The sequence below is a fragment of the Lithobates pipiens genome, unplaced genomic scaffold (genome assembly GCF_037356315.1).
Source record: "Lithobates pipiens isolate NorthernLeopardFrog02 unplaced genomic scaffold, aLitPip1_a1.2 Scaffold_19, whole genome shotgun sequence".
Classification (NCBI taxonomy): Eukaryota; Metazoa; Chordata; class Amphibia; order Anura; family Ranidae; genus Lithobates; species Lithobates pipiens.
Window position 1 is genome coordinate 43,360,385 of NW_027507764.1, and position 20,330 is coordinate 43,380,714.

Consider the following 20,330-nt stretch of genomic DNA (forward strand, 5'->3'; position numbering starts at 1 on the left):
AATTGCTGCTTTTTTTATACTCACATTTATTTAATCACTCATTGTGTGAATTTTCTGATATATGTAATACAAAAGTGGTAAAGGAAAAAAACAAACGTACTGAGGAGTGTGAAGTGACAACACTTGTAGGTTTGTACTGACCTGTAACCCCTCCCCCCACACACAGACATGCACCCCCCCCCCCCACACACATCCAAAACAGACATGCACCCCCCCCCCCCCACACACATCCAAAACAGACATGCACCCCCCCCCCCCACACACATCCAAAACAGACATGCACCCCCCCCCCCCACACATCCAAAACAGACATGCACCCCCCCCCCACACACATCCAAAACAGACATGCACCCCCCCCCACACACACATCCAAAACAGACATGCACCCCCCCCCCCCCACACACACACATCCAAAACAGACATGCACCCCCCCCCCACACACACATCCAAAACAGACATGCACCCCCCCCCCCCACACACATCCAAAACAGACATGCACCCCCCCCCACACATCCAAAACAGACATGCACCCCCCCCCCCACACATCCAAAACAGACATGCACCCCCCCCCACACACACATCCAAAACAGACATGCACCCCCCCCCCACACATCCAAAACAGACATGCACCCCCCCCCCCCACACATCCAAAACAGACATGCACCCCCCCCCCCCACACACATCCAAAACAGACATGCACCCCCCCCCCCACACACATCCAAAACAGACATGCACCCCCCCCCCACACACACATCCAAAACAGACATGCACCCCCCCCCACACACACATCCAAAACAGACATGCACCCCCCCCCACACACACATCCAAAACAGACATGCACCCCCCCCCCCACACATCCAAAACAGACATGCACCCCCCCCCCCACACACATCCAAAACAGACATGCACCCCCCCCCCACACACACACACACATCCAAAACAGACATGCACCCCCCCCCCCACACATCCAAAACAGACATGCACCCCCCCCCCCCCCACACACATCCAAAACAGACATGCACCCCCCCCCCCCCCCACACACACACATCCAAAACAGACATGCACCCCCCCCCCACACATCCAAAACAGACATGCACCCCCCCCCCCCCCCCCCACACATCCAAAACAGACATGCACACCCCCCCCCCATCCATAACTAAAATAAAAATCCTCTTGTACGATCTCCAGGAACATGCCATTACAGACACCGCCAGAACAACCACCTCCTCCTTCTGCACTCTACATTACACGAAGCCTGTCCCAATCCTCCAGCACTCACCATGTCCGCCATCTTGGCTTTATGTGTTGCCTGGATACGGGAGGGTCAGGTGGTGAGGGGCGGGTCAACCCGCAGGAAGCACGTCATGTGGAGTCCGGGAAGGAGCCGTGTGAGGGCGGAAGTAGATCTGGGTGATATGGAGGCCGGAACGTCCAGGAGGGTAAATACATCACATAGAGGAGAAATAAGAGAGTAGGCGATGTATAGGGGGCTGGGGGAACACATTGTGAGGGTGATGGAACTTGTAGTACTACAATAGAGTGCGGAGGGGATGATGGGACTTGTAGTAGTACAATAGAGGGTGGAGTGGGGTGATGGGGCTTTTAGTAGTACTATAGAGGGTGGAGGGGGATGATGGAACTTGTAGTACTACCATAGAGTGTGGAGGGGATGATGGGACTTGTAGTACTTCAATAGAGGGCGGAGGGGGATGATGGGACTTGTAGTACTTCAATAGAGGGCGGAGGGGATGATGGGACTTGTAGTACTACCAGAGGGGGGTGATGGGACTTGTAGTACTACCGGAGAGGGGTGATGGGACTCGTAGTACATACCGGAGGGGGGTGATGGGACTCGTAGTACTACCGGAGGGGGGTGATGGGACTCGTAGTACTACCGGAGGGGGGTGATGGGACTCGTAGTACTACCGGAGGGGGTGATGGGACTCGTAGTACTACCGGAGGGGGGTGATGGGACTCGTAGTACTACCGGAGGGGGGGTGATGGGACTCGTAGTACTACCGGAGGGGGGTGATGGGACTCGTAGTACTACCGGAGGGGGTGATGGGACTCGTAGTACTACCGGAGGGGGGTGATGGGACTCGTAGTACTACCGGAGGGGGGTGATGGGACTCGTAGTACTACCGGAGGGGGGTGATGGGACTCGTAGTACTACCGGAGGGGGGTGATGGGACTCGTAGTACTACCGGAGGGGGTGATGGGACTCGTAGTACTACCGGAGGGGGGTGATGGGACTCGTAGTACTACCGGAGGGGGGTGATGGGACTCGTAGTACTACCGGAGGGGGGTGATGGGACTCGTAGTACTACCGGAGGGGGGTGATGGGACTCGTAGTACTACCGGAGGGGGGTGATGGGACTCGTAGTACTACCGGAGGGGGTGATGGGACTCGTAGTACTACCGGAGGGGGTGATGGGGACTCGTAGTACTACCGGAGGGGGGTGATGGGACTCGTAGTACTACCGGAGGGGGGTGATGGGACTCGTAGTACTACCGGAGGGGGGTGATGGGACTCGTAGTACTACCGGAGGGGGGTGATGGGACTCGTAGTACTATCGTAGAGGGGGATGATGGGACTCGTAGTACTATCGTAGAGGGGGATGATGGGACTCGTAGTACTATCGTAGAGGGGGATGATGGGACTTGTAGTACTATCGTAGAGGGGGATGATGGGACTTGTAGTACTATCGTAGAGGGGGTGATGGGACTTGTAGTACTACAGTAGAGGGCGGAGGGGATGATGGGGCTTGTAAGTACTACCATAAAGTAGCACAGAGTTGGGTGTGGGGATTGATGGCGGACGCACAGGGTTGGGTGGGGGAGGATTGACGGCGGACGCACAGGGTTGGGTGGGGGAGGATTGACGGCGGACGCACAGGGTTGGGTGGGGGAGGATTGACGGCGGACGCACAGGGTTGGGTGGGGGAGGATTGACGGCGGATGCACAGGGTTGGGTGGGGGAGGATTGACGGCGGATGAACAGGGTTGGGTGGGGGAGAATTGAAGGCGGACGCACAGGGTTGGGTGGGGGAGGATTGACGGCGGACGCACAGGGTTGGACGCACAGGGTTGGGTGGGGGGTTTGGCAGTGGACGCACAGAGTTGGGTGGGGAAGGATTGATGGCGACACACAGGGTTGGGTGGGGGAGGATTGACGGCGGACGCACAGGGTTGGGTGGGGAAGGATTGACGGCGGACGCACAGGGTTGGACGCATAGAGTTGGGTGGGGGGTTGGCAGTGGACGCACAGAATGGGGGGGGGGGGTTAACGGCGGACGTACAGAGTTGGGTCAGGGGGATTGGTGGCGGGCGCAAAGAGTTGGGGGGGCGGCTTGTGTCTGGATCTGTCTCGATGTCACGGCATGGACAGGTTGTACGGTCACTCACCTCCCCTTTGTCTTTGTCCTCCAGGAATCCTCAGAGGAAGACTCGTCCTCCACTTCGGCGGAAGGTCTGGCCACACTTAAAAGAGAAGACCGACTGAGGAAGTTCAGAGAGCTCCACCTGAAAAGAGTAAGAGAGACTTCCACCCTATGGGGAGACCTCATAATCACAGAGCCCTGAAGCTGTCCTCCGAACACAACATTCCAGCTATGGTTTTGAATGGAAATGGCCGTCATATTGGGGGTTGTTGGGTGTTTGATTTATTATGCTGTTCAGTCTGAAACCACCTCATACACCCCGGTGGTGACTTTTGTTCCTTACGGCAAATCTGAAAGTGGACCTCTTACCAGAAATGTAATATCATTGCTTAACCACTTGACCACTGGGCACTTAAACCCCCTTCCTAACCAGACCAATTTTCAGCTTTCGGTGCTCTCACACTTTGAATGACAATTACTCAGTCATGCAACACTGTACCTATATGACATTTTTGTCCCTTTTTTCAAACAAATAGAGCTTTCTTTTGGTGGTATTTAATCTCCGCTGGGTTTTTAATTTTTTGCGCTATAAATCAAAGACTGAAAATTCAGTAAAAAAAAAAAAAAAAACAAAAAAAAAAAACGTCTTTGTTTCTGTTAAAATTTATTGCCAGAGTATTGCACCGTGTTGCAGAGTATTGGCAAAGTAATGCACAGTATGGGCAGAGTACTGCAGAGTATTGTCACTGAGCAGCATTGTGGGCACTACACATCCAGCCCACAGCGCTGCTGCAATCTCTCCCCCTCTCCCCTTGCACTGTACCGATCAGTACAGAGAGGGGAGAGAGGAACCGGCGTCATGAAGTGACGCCAATTTGTTTACAAGTGATCGCTCCATCATTTGAAAGAGCGATCGTGTGGTAAACAGCCGCTACGACGGTCACGGATGTTTGCAGGAGTGTGCCCCGGGGGCGCGCAAGATTCTGGGAGGACGTCCACCCAGAAAAACACGACTGCGCTGTAGCTGTCTTTCGGCTATGATCCAGTCTGCAAGTGTTAAAGGAGAAGTCCAGCCTGAGATTTTTAGGCTGGGCTTCTCCTCTGGGTCACAGGAGAGCTGCTGACTGACAGGCAGCATCTCTCCGCTCAGGGAAGCTAGAGGAAAAAACTTCTCCTTTTTAACCTTCCCCAGTAGTTTAACCTTCCTTTTTAACCCCCCCCCCCCCAGGCTTTATTTCTGGGCCCCCAAAGGCACTGCACATCGAAGCACCACCCTGAACCCACCCCCCCCATGTCTCCAGCCAGATATTTTATGTGCAGCTCTCTCACAGCCCCCCCCCCCCTTAAATAGGGAGGAGGCAGGACCTCCGCCGGGGGACCCAAGAGAGAGAGGATCAGGGCTGCTCTGTGCAAAACTATTACACAGAGAGAGCAGGCAGGTATGACATGTTTGTGTGCGTTTTTTATTTTCTTATTGAACCTTTAATATCACTTTAACGAAAGAAAAAGGGAATCTTTACAATCCTTTTAAGGCTGGGCACAGATAACTTGAATCCCAACCACAAGAAACAGAGGGGAAAAAAAAAACACGTAATTCCCTCATCTTTTCTAACAGCTTGGATGGAAGAATCTCTATTGTATTCAAGCAGCCGTGGCACCTGGTGGTGCTTACAGGGCCATCCACTCAAATCTCGGCTGATTCAGCATTATTATGCCCAGCTTAAAGCAGAGTTCCAGGCTATTTTTAGTTTATTAAAAGTCAGCAGATACAAAAAGTATAGCTGCTGACTTATAATAAACAGCCACTCACCTGTCCCATGGTCCAGCGATGCAGCCACATGGAGCCCCGCTCCTCTCCCCCTCTTCTCCATGGCGCCGTCATTGGAACTCTGGGCACCTGGCCGTGACAGCTTGTGACTTCAGAGTGAACAGGCATCTTCAGAGTGAACAGGCATCTTCTGGGACCTGTGATGTGTCCCCAGAAGATTGCCTAGAGGGAGGGACCGCCTAGGTGGCCTGAAGACTGAATGAGGAAGTGGGACAGGAAGTCCCTCTCAAAAGTAGGTACCCCCCAAATGGGGCATGTAAGGGGCGAGGAGCACTTAAAGCAGAAGTTCCACTTTTGGGTGGAACTCCGCTTTAAGGCATAATAGGCCGTAGGCAAGGTAGCTCGTTTGTCTCTCCCGCTATCCTTTAAAATGTTATATTCGCACTCCTGAGATTCATAAGACTAACAAATTTTGTTATTTTGCAGAATGAAGCTCGAAAGTTAAATCATCAGGAAGTGGTGGAAGAAGACAAACGTCACAAGCTACCAAGTAACTGGGAAGCCCGCAAAGTGCGTCTGGAGTGGGAGCTGAAGGAGGAGGAGAAGAAAAAGGTAAGGCCAAAAAATCTTTTCTACTTTGGGGTCTGTGTATAGAAATGGGATGTTTTGGTTTTAACTTGTAAAATCCTTTTCTTGGAGTTTATCACAGGACACAGCATCTTCATATCCATAACATAGGGGGTTATGCTGCCACCTTCAGGTGATAACCCCTCTCTGTTGAACAGGGATTCTGATTTTGTAGCACGCCCTGAACCATAAAGGAAGAGGGGCGGGGACACTGTGTCCCATTATGTACTCCCAAGAAAAAGGATTTTATAGGTAAACCAACAATCCCATTTTCTTTATCACACATTATGAGACACAAAGCATCTTCGTATTAAAGACATTAGTCAGGGCTGCCGATTTGGGGGCACCACCAGTTGTTCTTTAGGGGGTCCCGGACAGTAGGGGGATCAGAACAAGGGAGCGGCGAGGAGAGAACTTGCAGAACGATGCTCTGTGCGGCTCTCTGCAGCAGCCGGAAGCCAGTTTCTCCCCCTCTCCTTGCCCAAAAACATGACATCATTGTATATAGGGGGCGTCTCTAGTAGGTCCAGTCCTCCTGCCCTGCTGCCGGGATCCCTCCCTATCCCAGTACAAGGCAATTCATCTCTAATTAATCGCAGCTGCATTGAAGAGCGGGCGCTGTAAAACAAAAAAAACAGTCTGGAAATGTTTATCAACAACACACAGAACAATACAGAATGTTACATTGAAACATTGTATCAATTGTAACTTTCTACAGATCGGGATGAACTTCGATCTGCAGATGAAGACTGTTAAAGCAACCTTGACAAGCAAATTTTTTTTTTTTTCCTATTAAATGTTCCTCTGTTGAACCCCTTATTAACCCCTTAGTTTACTCTAGTCAGCACTAATTAACTCCATATTTTCCTTCTCCATTGAATTATAATTTTCCTGGTGATTTTTTTATTTTTATTTTTTTCTATTTTATTAACTAGTAGTTAAACTTTTTTTTTTTTTCTGTTTTTGTTTGCTTTGTTCATTATTTTTTAGACCCTTTTACATATTTAAATTTGTCAGACTGAAAAAGCACAAAAATGAAAGGAAAAAAAAAAAAACGATTTCATTTGTAAATAACTTTGCAATGCTTTGTAGCAAAATCATAATTTTAGTGTTTTAAACAGGACAAATTGCAGAATAAAATACATGCTATTTATGTGCAGTAACACTGTTAAAGAAAAAAAAAATGCTTTCTGTTTTAGTTTTATTACGTTAATTGTCTAAAGATCGCAGGAAAAAAAAAAAATATATTGTTGCGGGTCAATATTCACAAAAAAAGAGCATTGTTTGTCCTTTAAAAAAAACAATGTATTACGTTGTTATCTTAAAGTGATTGTAACGTCTCTTCTTCTGTTATTTTTATAGGAAAAAAAAAAAAAAAAAACATGTTATACTTAGCTGCTCTGTTGCAGTGGATTTGCACAAAGCGGCCTGGATCTTTCTCTACTCGGGTCCCTCTTCTGTAATCCTGGCCTCTCCCTCCTGTTGAGTGCCCCCACAGCAAGCAGCTTGCTATGGGGGCACCCGAGCCAAGTCATAGCTCCCTATGTCCAATCACACACGGAGCCCTGACCTGACCCCACCCCTTTTTTCTCTCCTGATTGGCTTGTGGACTTTGACAGCTGTGGCAGCCAGTGGCGCCGCTGCTGTGTCTCAGCCAATCAGGAGGGAGAATCTCGGTCAGCTGAGACACTTGTGCACATCGATGGACAGAGAGGGACCTCAGGTAAGTGTTGGGGGGGGGGGGGGGGGGGATGCTGCACACAGAAGGGTTTTTAATAGAATGCATTAAGATTAAAAAAAACAACAACTTGATTTTGCAATCCCTTAAAGAGGAAGTAAACCCTGATGAGTTTACTTCCCCTTTTTTTCCCTGCAAAGGTAAAGCATAATGGACTACTATGCATCTCATAGTAGCCCATTATGTGTCACTTACCTGACACAGGAGCCAGCGAAGTCGCCGCTGTCCCCTGTAGTCCGCCGCATCCATCTTGCTTGTGGCGTCTCGCAGCTCCGCCGAATGACAGCGGCGAAGCCGCGATGACGTCACTCCCGCGCATGCGCACGGGAGTGGCGTCTCGCAGCTCCGCCGCTGTCATTCGGCAAAGCCGCGATGACGTCACTCCCACGCATGCGCACGGGAGTGGCGTCTCGCAGCTCCGCCGCTGTCATTCGGCAAAGCCGCGATGACGTCACTCCTGCGCATGCGCACGGGAGTCGACAAATGCGGCAGCTCCATTCTTGGAACTGCCGCGTTTAGTGCGCCTGCGCGCCGCTGTCTACGGCGCATGCGCCGTAGACAGCGGTGCCCGTTTTCGGGCAAATATCTCCTAAACCATATAGGTTTAGGAGATATTTCTTGGACCTACAGGTAAGCCTTAATCTAGGCTTACCTGTAGGTCAAAGTCGTTGGTAAGGGTTTACTTCCTCTTTAAGGTTCACACCATAGAAACGCAGTCCGGATGCCTTCCAGATGCTTTTCGGCATTCATGTTTTTGGCACGTTCCAGTGCGTTTTTGCTGCAGTTCAGTGCATTTTTTTTTCCCCCCCTCTTTACTTCTTAACCAAGGACGTGTGTTCCAGTGCGTTTTTATTTTTTATTTTTTGTGTGCACATGTTCTTTTCCGGTGCATTCCAGTGCGTTTTTTATGCTTTTTACAGCTTTCCAGTACAGGCAAGTGCAGAAAAAAATGCAGCATGTTCTGCTTTTTTACATTTTTTATTTTTTTTTGGAACTTTGAACACACTGGAACTGAAAGCACTGGTGTGAACTATGCCATTGGAAATGCTAAAACCTACTTTCCATGCATTTTTGATGCAGAAAAAAAAATGTACTGGCACGCACACACATGTGGTGTGAACTGGCCCTTAAGTAATGAAAAAGTTATCGCCGAATAAACCGCCTCATAGCAGAAATTTTGAAAATTGCTCTGGTCTTTAAGGGATAAATGGGTGTGAGACCCAAAGTGGTTGACATCCACACAGCAAATGTTAGTTTTATAAATGGTTCTTTGGATGTTCTTGGATTCCAGGTATTGGCTCGTGTCTTGGTATCGGCTCCCTTGTTTGTTTTTGCCATTTACAGTGAATTAAAAGTGTTACTAAACCCAGAACCCTGCAGTCACTATATCTGGTCTCCCACAGTACACAAAACATGGAAATGCAATTATTTTAGTAAATATAAACTTTTCTCATCAGCAGTATATAGCAGTTCTTTCTATCAGTTCCTGGTGAAGCTTGTAGGGGGAGTTTTCATACTGCAATAAGCTGTCCGAAGAGGCTGCAGGGCTCCTGACCCTCTGTCTGGACAGTGCTGATTGGCCCTGTGCTGATCACATGCACTCTCCCAAGATTAAAAAAAATAAAAACCTCTAGTGCTACACACCAAACTGAGCATGTGCAGCCTGACTCCTGTCTCTGTTTTATCCAGACTTGTCCAGGGGGACAGTGCAGGGAGGGGAGGATCAGAGAAGACAGGATCAAATAGCATTTTTACACAATGCATAGAAATGTAACCCCTTAGGCTCCACAGTGAGTATAACAAGCATGCTTTACTGCATATACAGACTGATTTTACTGTTGTGGTTTTAGTAACACTTAAAACTTTGGTCATTCAGGGCAAAAGAACAGGTTTGCTTTAAAGTGGAAGTCTTAACTCAATCTCGGTTTAATGTTCCACCCTCCGCTGCTCCTGCAGTACCTATCCTGCCTAACCTGTATAAAAAAAGATGTGTGTACTTTCCTAATTTTAATCTGGTCTGGTCATGGGATTCAGCAGCTCCACCTCCCCCGTGTCAGTGAGCAGCTGCTGCAGAGGGGAGGAGGGAGTAGCTAAAACAGCTGAGCCATGGGATGGCTGCGCCGGGGACCCAAAGACCAGCAAATAACCGGCCCGGGTGAGGACAGCGCTGGATTCCTGGACAGGTGAGTGTCCTCTGTTTAAAAAAAAAAAAAAAGTCAGCAGCTACAGTATTCTCTAGTTTGCAGAGAGAGGAGGAAGTTGCACAGAACCTGATGGTGAGGGGCTGTAATCTCACATAGTAGTACATTTAAGGATCTTGACCTTTCTGCTCTTCTCTTTCATAGGAATGTGCTGAGAAAGGTGTTGATTATCATCGGGCGAAGTTACTGGATATTAGTGCAGAGGAGGCAGACAGATGGGAGAGGAAGAAGAAGAGAAAGCATCCAGATTTGGGCTTTTCAGGTATATTAATTTATTACCACAATTGGGTTCAGGCTCCTCCCACCAGCTCGTGTAGTTCTGAGGGGGATTGCTTTATTGCTGTGTTCATTGTAGACACTTTCCTGTTGAATTTTGGCATAGATTATTTGGCATATCGTGTTTCAGCACCATCGTTTTTACCATTGATCATTTTCAGAATCCTTCCTTTTTTTTGCTGCTGGCTTTGAATATAAGGACACTTACCTTTCCAGGGATCCAGTGCTGTCCTCATCCGAGCCAATTCTTCAGTCTGCTTCAGGTCCAGGCTCTGGCATCTTCACTAAGGCCCCTAAGGACTGTTCAGGTCTGCCTGTCAGTTTTTTTTTTTTTTTTTACGGACGCTCCATACAGGTCTATGGAGCGTTGGATGTCACTGGTGACATGTCCACTGACATCCGATCTGCTAAAGTGTGCCAGATGGAAACTCTACTATTCCATCCGTCTGACAGATCGGATTGGATGAAAATGTACACTACAGTCCGTCTTCTTCCGATTCCCCCTGTAGAGGAGAGTGGCGCTCTGACAGGTTCATCCCCGCACAGTGTGCAGAGATGGACCTGTCATCTGCCTGCTCAGCAGAGATCGACAGAGCGATCCTCTGCTGAGCAAAGCGGAGCCCGTACATGGGCATGTCCGTGTGAAAGGGCCCTAACAACGTAAGGTATGTTTTGTATATGGCTGTGTATTTTAGATAAAATTTATATATATATATATATAATTTTAATTCGGGTACAGTGTTGCGTTTGCCAGTTAAAGTAGCGCAGTGCTGAATAGCGAAAAAACATCACTTTTTGTTTCTACACCTTTACAAAGCTGACATGCTCACTCTAAATACGAATGTCAAGTGTAGGTGTGGTTGGAGCCAGTTGCAGGTGATGAGAAGGGGCAGTGGAACCTCGGCTGACTTGTGTTTCCTCAAGTCTTCTTCTATTTGTTGGGTTTCTCTGTGCGGTATAATCCCATCCATATGGCACATAACTCATCTCCATCTATTCATGTGGTGAGCTGATCATCTGAAGCAGAACACAGACAAGTGACGGGGTCCCGAAGAAGAATAAAAGCCGGTCTGCGCGGTCTGTCATCGCTTTCCACATCAGTGACAAAGCAAATATCTTGATTGTCCTGTGGTCAGTAAGGAATTTGTAGGGCTGCTCTGGGATTCAATCCTTTACATGTGTGTTTTCTGTAATGTCACATTAGCTGGTTGTCCAGCTTACTGCTCATTTTGGAATATGTTTATTTATGAAGGAAACATTTGTCTGCCATATGATGGGACACTTCCACTTTACCTTGATCTTCTTTGTACACGTGTGGCTTTTGTTTTACATATCTGTAAAAGGAAATTGGATGTTAAAGCGGGTTTAGATTTCAGAAAGACAGTTTATTACAGCTGAACTCCAACACACACACACACACACACACACACACACACACACACACACACACACACACACACACACACACACACACACACACACACACACACACACACACACACACCAAGTCTACTAATGTGTTGAAGCTGAGTTCCCTGCAAGTTTTCATATCCACAATATAACCTTCAGTGTTTGGCCCTGGCCCCCTCTGTGTGTGTGTGTGTGTGTGTCTTCCCCCGGTCAGTGGCGGGGTGCCCCGCCACACCACCCTCTCTGTGTAGAATGGATAGAGGGCAGGAATCTATCCATGGCCGCTGTAGCCACCCCCTAGTCAGACGTCCGGCCCCTTTTTCGGACGCAGGGCACCTGAATTCCAGTGGCAGGGGTGTTTTTTTTTAATTTTATTTTATTTTTTAGCACTTGATTAGAGGCTCTAATAGGCTTCAAAAAAGGTAAACTGCGAGCGCAGAGCATTTGCTTTTCTAACACTAAACCAACTCTCAGCCAATCGGGAGACGCGGGTATAATAACTATCACCTGATTGACTGAAAGCACAGGCACTCCGATTGGACGCCTGACGGGAACAAGAGAGTGAGACAAATGGAGAAGGGGCATGTACTGCAGACGTAGTGTGCTATTGCGGAGGAGCGTGCCAGTGGGCTGCTGCAATGTCGTTGGACTGTAGCATGAGTTAAAAAACACTGCCACTGTCCTCTAATGCAGCACAAAGGGGCTGATAACACTGCCACTGATCACTAATGGGGAGGGATGTTGAATTTGGTCTGCCACCCTAACTGTTAATGCAGAAAGATTAAAGAAGAACTCCAGCATAAACCTAACTAGCCTTAAAAATGCCCCCTTCCCCTCCTAATACCTATGCCGACTAACTTATTTTTAGGTGGGTCCGGTCACGTGATCTCCCTTGTGTGAGCTAGCGGCATATGCAGGGGAGAGGGTGAGAGCGCTGTCAATGGCTGGGACATGAAAGCCTATAGGTGATGTCACCACTTGGGCTTTACCAGCCATTGTAGAGCGCTCTTTCCTCTCCCCTGCAGCCACCGCTGGCTGAGACAGGGAAGATCAAGTGACTGGACCGAAGCTGTCTGAAAGTAGGTAAATATATACACTTCCTCCTTCGCTCAACCCCCCCCCCCCTCCCTTTTTTTTTTTTTTTTTTTTTTTCCTCCACAGGCTTGTCAGTATAGGTGTTAGGAGGGGGAGGAGGCTAGTTAAGTTTTAGGCTGGAATTCCATTTTAGGAGGCTACCTACAAAGGGGAGTAAAAAAATAATGCCACGGACATCATTATTATTGCTGCCACTGACACCAATGCTGGGTGTTAATACTAGAGATTATTATTGTAGAAACCGGCACCTGTGCTGGGAGTTGTTGCAGAAACTGGCACCAGTGCTGGGGGGTTGTTGCACAAACTGGCACCCGGGGGGGGGGGTGGTTGTTGCAGAAACTGATACCAATCCCGGGGGGTTGTTGCAGAAGCTGTTTTTCTGGTTTTAAAGAAATTGACTCTTTCTATACGGGGTAGGGGGTGAGTGTCACGCGGGATAGGGGTGCATAGTTTGCCATTTTCGCCCTGGGCACCAGATGACCTGCACTGCTTGTACCTTGCAGATTTTGCGGCCGCTCATCTCCGGCAATACCAGAGACTGACCAGACAGATCAAACCTGACATGGATGAGTATGAACAGGAACGGGAGAAACGGTAAGTGACATCCTCTTTCTAAACATGCCCTATAGTGTCACTTTTTTCATTTTAAAATGAAAACACATTTCACTGTCAGGATAACCTAAAAGTGATTTTCAAGGTGAATTTAACAATTTCAAGACATGCTTTTCTAGGTTTTTATGTTCTTATGTTCTCCCTCTAGTGGTTTTCTTTTATGTCGGACTATTCAGACACATTCATACCAAAAAACTTTAGAACTAAAATCAGTAACAGGATAACCTAGCTAGAGATTTGAACAATTCCATCCAGGGAAACGGCAGGCTCTGTGAACTGTACAATATGGAGCTTCAGGTAGTGAAGCAGAGATCAACGAGGGGGCGGTGGGCAACAGGGATGACACCTTCAGGTAGTATAGCAAGGATCGGAAAGATAGGGATGGAACCTTCAGGTAGTGAAGCAAGGATCGGGAGGACTACACTACACTACTCCTTCAGGTAGTGTAGCAAGGATCGGGAGGACAAGGATGACACCTTCAGGTAGTGAAGCAAGGATCCGGAGGACAGGGGATGACTCCTTCAGGTAGTGAAGCAAGGATCCGGAGGACAGGGATGACTCCTTCAGGTAGTGAAGCAAAGATCGGGAGGACAGGGATGACTCCTTCAGGTAGTGAAGCAAAGATCGGGAGGACAGGGATGACTCCTTCAGGTAGTGAAGCAAAGATCGGGAGGACAGGGATGACTCCTTCAGGTAGTGAAGCAAAGATCGGGAGGACAGGGATGACTCCTTCAGGTAGTGAAGCAAAGATCGGGAGGACAGGGATGACTCCTTCAGGTAGTGAAGCAAAGATCGGGAGGACAGGGATGACTCCTTCAGGTAGTGAAGCAAAGATCGGGAGGACAGGGATGACTCCTTCAGGTAGTGAAGCAAAGATCGGGAGGACAGGGATGACTCCTTCAGGTAGTGAAGCTAGGATCGGGAGGACAGGGATGACTCCTTCAGGTAGTGAAGCTAGGATCGGGAGGACAGGGATGACTCCTTCAGGTAGTGAAGCTAGGATCGGGAGGACAGGGAGGACAGGGATGACTCCTTCAGGTAGTGAAGCTAGGATTGGTGGAAAAGGGGATGGTTCCTTCAAATAACTGGGGACTTTCCTATTTCTGTTTAATAGATTTCCTATTAGTAAAGGTGCCCTTCTCTGACATACACAGGGTAAGCAATGCTAACTAGAATCCCACTCTGCTCTTAGTAGGAACACCAGTCATGCCTTTTTTTCTTATAACTTTTCTGTCATTTGATGGATTCTAGAGGTGAAAACTTCTTCCCTACGTCGGACAGCCTGTACCATGGAACGCACGTCCCATCCAAGGATGGAGTAGACAGAATGGTAACGGACCTGGAGAAACAGTAAGAACTTTTAACCCCTTTAATGTCCACTAATAGCGGATCTGCCTGTTGTTGAGCTATACTCTTATTACTTGTGACTCTTTAGTATGCAGCCAAAGGCGGAGCATTCTTGTTAATGAGAACTGAGAAAAAAGCTACAGGCCAGATCAATACCCATGTATTTTTATTATCTCCCAGGGGATTTTTATTTAATTTTTTTTTGTACTTTTTTGTACACCTCTTAAAATCTGCATTGTTTTTGAAAGCAGAGGCCCTGGACAATAAAATGGTGGCATTTGCAGGTTTTTGTATGTCACATGATATTTGCACAGCTATTTATTAAATGCATATTTTCAGAAAAAAAATCACTGATATTAATTTAGGTGCAAACAAATATAATACCCATTTTTTATAATAAAAAATAATAATAATTGGATTGCATCAAGTAAGTAGAAATCAAACATGTCAAGCCTATTAGACCCCCTCAATGCCTCCCCTGCTCTCCAATACAGCTATTCCAGCACAGGTCATGCTGGAATAACTGAATAGCTGTACCCTCGGCTGCACTTTGTATAAATAAAAGTGAGAGCTCCCTGGATCACTTTTATCAGAAAGCCCAGTGCTAGCTCTTAAAGCTGTTATCAAGCTTTTAGTAGCAGCAGTGAGGTTGATTTATCCACTTGTGTACCCGTTTATAAAAAATACAGTGGGGAAAATAATTATTTGATCCCCTGCAGATTTTATAAGTTTGCCCACTTGCAAAGAAATGAAGGGTCTATCATTTTTATGATGGAGACAGAATATCAACCAAAAATCCAGAAAAAAAACACATGATACAAATGTTATAAATTGAGTAGCAGTTCAGTGAGTAAAATAAGTATTTGAACCCCAAAGCAAAGCATGACTTGGTGGAGAAACCCTTGTTGGCAAGCACAGAGGTGTAAGACGTTTCTTGTAGTTGGTTACCAGGTTTGCACACATCTCAGGAGGGATTTTGGTCCTCTCTTCTTTACAGGTCTTCTCTAAATCCTTAAGGTTTCTTGGCTGTTGCTTGGCAACTCCAAGCTTCAGCCCTCCACAAAGTTTCTATAAGATTAAGGTCTAGAGGCTGGTTAGGCCACTCCTTGACCTTAATTTACTTCTTCCTGAGTCACTCCTTTGTTGCATTGGCGGTACGTTTTGGGTCATCGTCATGCTGGAAAGACCCATCCATGACCCATCTTCAGTGTTCTGGCTGAGGGAAGAAGGTTCTCATCCAAGATTTTACAATACATGGCCCCATCCATTGGCCCCTCAATGCAGCAAAGTTGCCCTGTACCCTTTAGCAGAGAAACGGCCCCAAAGCATCATGTTTCCACTTCCATGCTTGACTGTAGGGATGGTGTTGTTAGGGTCTTGGTCAGCTTTTTTCTTCCTCCAAACACTGCGAGTCAAGATAACGCCAAAGAGCTAAACTTTTGTCTCATTTGACCACAGAACTTTCTCGGAATCATTTAGCTGTTCATTTGCAATCTTCATTGGTAGCACAATACGCCGTCTTGGATTGAAATCCTGCAGCACCCGCAAGGTCCCCCTCCTTCTTGAGGAGTGGGACCTTGCGGGTGCTGCAGGATTTCAGTCCATGGCGGCGTATTGTGTTACCAATGGTTTGTCTGGTGACTGTGGTCCCAGCTGCCTTGAGATCATTCACAAGCCCCTCCTGTGTAGTTCTGGGCTGATCCCTCACTTTTCTCATGATCATCCTCACCCCATCTTGCATGGAGCTCCAGTCAGAGGACGATTGAGTGAGTGATTATTCGCAAATGGAAGAAATACAAAAGAACCATCAAGCAGTTGTCTCCTTCTCTCCAAGCTTCTTGCTGATGGTCTTGTAGCCCATTCCAACCATGTGCAGGTCTACATTCTTGTCCCTGACGTCCTTTGACAGCTCTTTGGTCTGGTCCATGATGGTGAGGTTTGAATGAAAGAAAGAGATTCTGTGGACAGGTGTCTTTTATACACATAACAGAGTGGTTCTTAGAAGCACCTTCTTACATTGAAAGGACTTATCTGCGTACCACAGGCATATGCAATTAGCGGACCTCCAGCTGTTGCGGAACTACAAGTCCCATGAGGCATAGCGAGACTCTGACAGCCACAAGCATCACACCCAGAGGCAGAGGCATGATGGTCGTTTTGCAACAGCTGGAGGTCCACTAATTGCATATCCCTGGCGTACCACATGAGCACCTACTGTAGCCAGTCTGCGGGAGTCCGAATTATTGTTGGTTGGTAGTGGATCAAATACTTATTTTACTCACTGAACTGCAGCTCAGTTTTTAACATTTATATTGTTTTTTTTTTTTTTCTGGATTGGTTGATATTCTGTCTCTCATTTCAAATACACCTGTGATAAAAACTATAGACCCTTCATTTCTTTGTAAGTGGGTAACCTTACAAAATCTGCAGGGGATCAAACAATTATTTTCACCAGTGGACGTTAACAGACAAGTGGTTAGTTAAAGCAATCCCAGGTACACTGGCAGTCCAGCTGATTTCCCCCTTCTGATGAGTTTCTATCCATAAGATCTATGGGGTAGATTTACTAAAACTTGTGCGCTCCAACTGGTGCAGCTGTGCATGGTGGCCAATCGGCTGCTTACCTGAGCTTATTCAATTAAGCTTTGGTAATAAAACCTGGAAGCTGATTAGTTTCTATGCAGAAGTGAGCCTGATTTTGCACGCTCCAGCTTTAGTAAATAAACCCCATTGTGTTTTCTTCTGTTTTGATATTTGCTATGTGTGGTTGAGGTGAGCTGAGAAGCAGTTGTGAGGATGATTATTATTGTGGATCTGTTATCGCTGTACTCTAGGTGTGAGAAGAATTTACCTAGAGCCTGGTCACGGGGATGCTAGGAAATAAAATCGGTCAGCTCCCAGCTGGTGATCCCGGCTAGCTGGATGGATAGATGGATCACTACACTGCGTCTAAGCTCCTTCCCCTCCCCCAAAAAATGTGAAAAGCGGTATTAACCACTTGCTGACCAGCCACCGCAATTGTACTGCAGCAGAATGGCACGGCTGGGTGAAATGCCGTTGTTATGTCGATTTTTCCCTGTGGCCACTAGGGGCGCATGCGTGCCTGCTGTTCGCCTTCCCTGAGCCGATGAGAGAGCCCGGCGGTCACGATCACTGCCGGGCTACCGCGATCGCTGCTGACACATGGCGAACCGGGATCTGTGTGTGTGTAAACACACAGTTTCCGGTTCTCTGAGGGGAGAAGAGTATGAACAGCGATCTGTCATCTCCCCTACACAGTCTCCCCCGCCCCCCTTTAGTTAGAGCACACACTAGGGAACACAACCCCTTGATCGCCCCTTAGTGGTTAACCCCTTCCTTGCCAGTGACATTTATACAGTAATCAATGCATTTTTATAGCACTGATCACTGTTGTCCGCCATAATGTCGCAGTCCCGATTAAAAATCGCAGATCGCCGCCATTACTAGTAAAAAAACAAAACAAATTTATAATAAAAATGCCATAAATCTATCCCCTATTTTGTAGACGCTATAACTTTTGCGCAAACCAATCAATATACACTTATTGCAATATTTTTGGTTATAAAAAAAAGTAGAATACATATCGGCCTAAACTGAGGAATATATTATAAAAATTTCGGGTGATTATTATAGCAAAAAAAATTGGCGCTCTTTTGCTTATAGCTCAAAAAATAAGCGCAGAGGTGATCAAATACCAACAAAAAGAGAGCTCTATTTGTGGTAAAAAAAAAAGGCTTCAATTTTGTTTGGGTGCAACGTCGCACGACTGCGCAATTGTCATGTTAAAGCAACGCAGTGCCGAATCGCAAAAAGTGCTCTGGTCAGAAAGGGGGTAAAATCTTCTGGGGCTGAAGCGGTTAAACCCAAAAGCAAACATATTATGTTGCAGCTTGCCAATTCTTTAGATGTGATGACTGCATTCGTTTTCTCTTTTTTTTTTTTTTTTTTTTTTTTTTTTTTTTTTTTTTTTTTACGAACCAGCAGGACCTTTTGTTTATAGCTCAGCTTTAACTCCCCATGTCCATGCTTCTGGTCATATAGTCTACATATATTTGTTTTGTGTCATAGGATTGCGAAGCGAGAGAAATACAGTCGGAGACGCGCCTATAACGACGACGCCGACATCGACTACATCAACGAAAGGAACGCCAAATTCAACAAGAAAGCGGAGAGGTTTTATGGGAAATACACAGCCGAGATCAAACAGAACTTGGAGAGAGGAACAGCGGTCTAAGCTGCTGTCGGGATTTATATATCACCTCCGCTTTGTAAATAAAACCTTCTGCTTCGCCTTTTTTGTCCTGTCACTCCGAGGACTTGGACTGTAAGAGTCGTCATCCTGACTGATGGCTTTATATGGACTGTAGTGTGTGTATCGGAGAGCTCCTGCATATACTGGGATCTCTATTACATTGTGTATACATAAACACGTTAGTGAGGGTTTATAGCAGTGAGCTGAGGTTTGGTCGCAGCGTTGGTGCAGCGCTATTTATCCACATTTTATAGGCGGCTCCCCTTCACTTCTATTAGACCCTGTGTTTTCATGAATGCGTGTCAAAATCTTTGATGCGATTTCAGAAAACGCACAGTGTAGTAGAATGAGAGCCGCATGCAAAACGCAGCGACAATAGTGCTGCGCCTGTGCTGCGGCCAAACCCCAGCGCACAGGTCTGAACCCAATCTTGTTATATTTGCCTGGAAGTATAGTTGATGCAACCCTTTTTTACATTTTGAAATTTTGATGTTCCATATTTTTAATGACTGTAACATGTACAGATTGATTCTTCCTCCCACTGATTTCTGTAGATCAGGGATATGCAATTAGCGGACTTCCAGCTGTTGCAAAACTACAAGTCCCATCATGCCTCTCTGGCTGACATGCTTGTGGCTGTCAGTCTTGCTATGCCTCATGGGACTTGTAGTTCTTCAACAGCTGGAGGTCCGCTAATTGCATATCCCTACTATAGATCAACAAACAGAATCGTCAATACTGTGCAATGTCTGCTGGCATAAATTCCGCTAGCTACTGAGAGGTATTGTAGAATCATAGGGGATGATGAGAGTCTAAGTCATCCACAAGGAAGTGATGTGATAATTTTTTTTTTTTTTGCTAAATAAAATGTATCTGAATTAAAAATCTATATTTGTGTATAGACTCCTTTCCTGAACTGCAAAGAGACTTGAGGGCGCATCTAAGTGCAGAAAATAAGGTAATTTGTTAATAAACATGCAGATAAGCCAATCACATGTTGTAGATCAGGGGTGTCAAACTGATGGCCCTCCAGCTGTTGCGGAACTACAAACCCCATCATGCCCCTGCCTGTGGGAGTCATGATTGTAACTTGCAGCCTTGCAGTGCCTCATGGGACTTGTAGTTTTGCAACAGCTGTAGGGCCGCCAGTTTAACATCTGTGCAGTAGGTCATGGGTTGACTCAGCTGGCTTAGACTAGTGCAGCTCCTCAACATACATGAGTCTCTGTAGTAATGCAAAGAGACACAAGAGGGCGCATCAAAGTGCAGTAAATAAGATCGATCATTAATAAAAATTAGCCACTTGCAGTAGAATTTATAAGCGCATATTATTATTATTATTATTATTATTATTATAATACAGGATTTATAGAGCGCCATCAGTTTGCGCAGCCCTTAACAAAATTAAGGCAGACATTAGTTACATTACAATTTGGTACAAGAGGAATTGGAGGGTCCTGATCATTAGAGCTAACAATCTAAGTCATATGCTCTGTAGCTGTCATCCATGAAAGCCTGGGCCAGTGATGGGGAACCTTGGCACCCCAGGTGTTTTGGAACTACATTTCCCATGATGCTCATACACTCTGCAGTGTTGTTGAGC

The 20,330-nt window shown here is 46.8% G+C and overlaps 2 protein-coding genes across 4 annotated transcripts in view; one reads left to right on the forward strand and one right to left on the reverse strand.

Annotated features, from left to right (window-relative positions):
• Nucleotides 1-1,352, reverse strand: part of LRRC72 (leucine rich repeat containing 72) — a 57,280-nt gene extending 55,928 nt beyond the window's left edge. For all 3 annotated transcript variants that reach the window (XM_077490695.1, XM_077490694.1, XM_077490696.1), the window contains exon 1: nucleotides 1,280-1,352. In XM_077490695.1, coding sequence (XP_077346821.1) covers nucleotides 1,280-1,291 — 12 coding nt within the window. In that variant the 5' untranslated portion in view covers nucleotides 1,292-1,352. The remainder of the gene's footprint in view (nucleotides 1-1,279) is intronic.
• On the forward strand, nucleotides 1,300-19,616 carry SYF2 (SYF2 pre-mRNA splicing factor). The gene is made up of 7 exons (XM_077490693.1): nucleotides 1,300-1,439; nucleotides 3,430-3,531; nucleotides 5,635-5,760; nucleotides 9,859-9,976; nucleotides 12,999-13,089; nucleotides 14,359-14,457; nucleotides 18,544-19,616. The coding sequence occupies exons 1-7, from the start codon at nucleotides 1,365-1,367 to the stop codon at nucleotides 18,707-18,709; spliced, it is 777 nt and encodes a 258-aa protein (XP_077346819.1). The 5' UTR covers nucleotides 1,300-1,364; the 3' UTR covers nucleotides 18,710-19,616.
• Nucleotides 19,617-20,330: the final 714 nt, after the last annotated feature.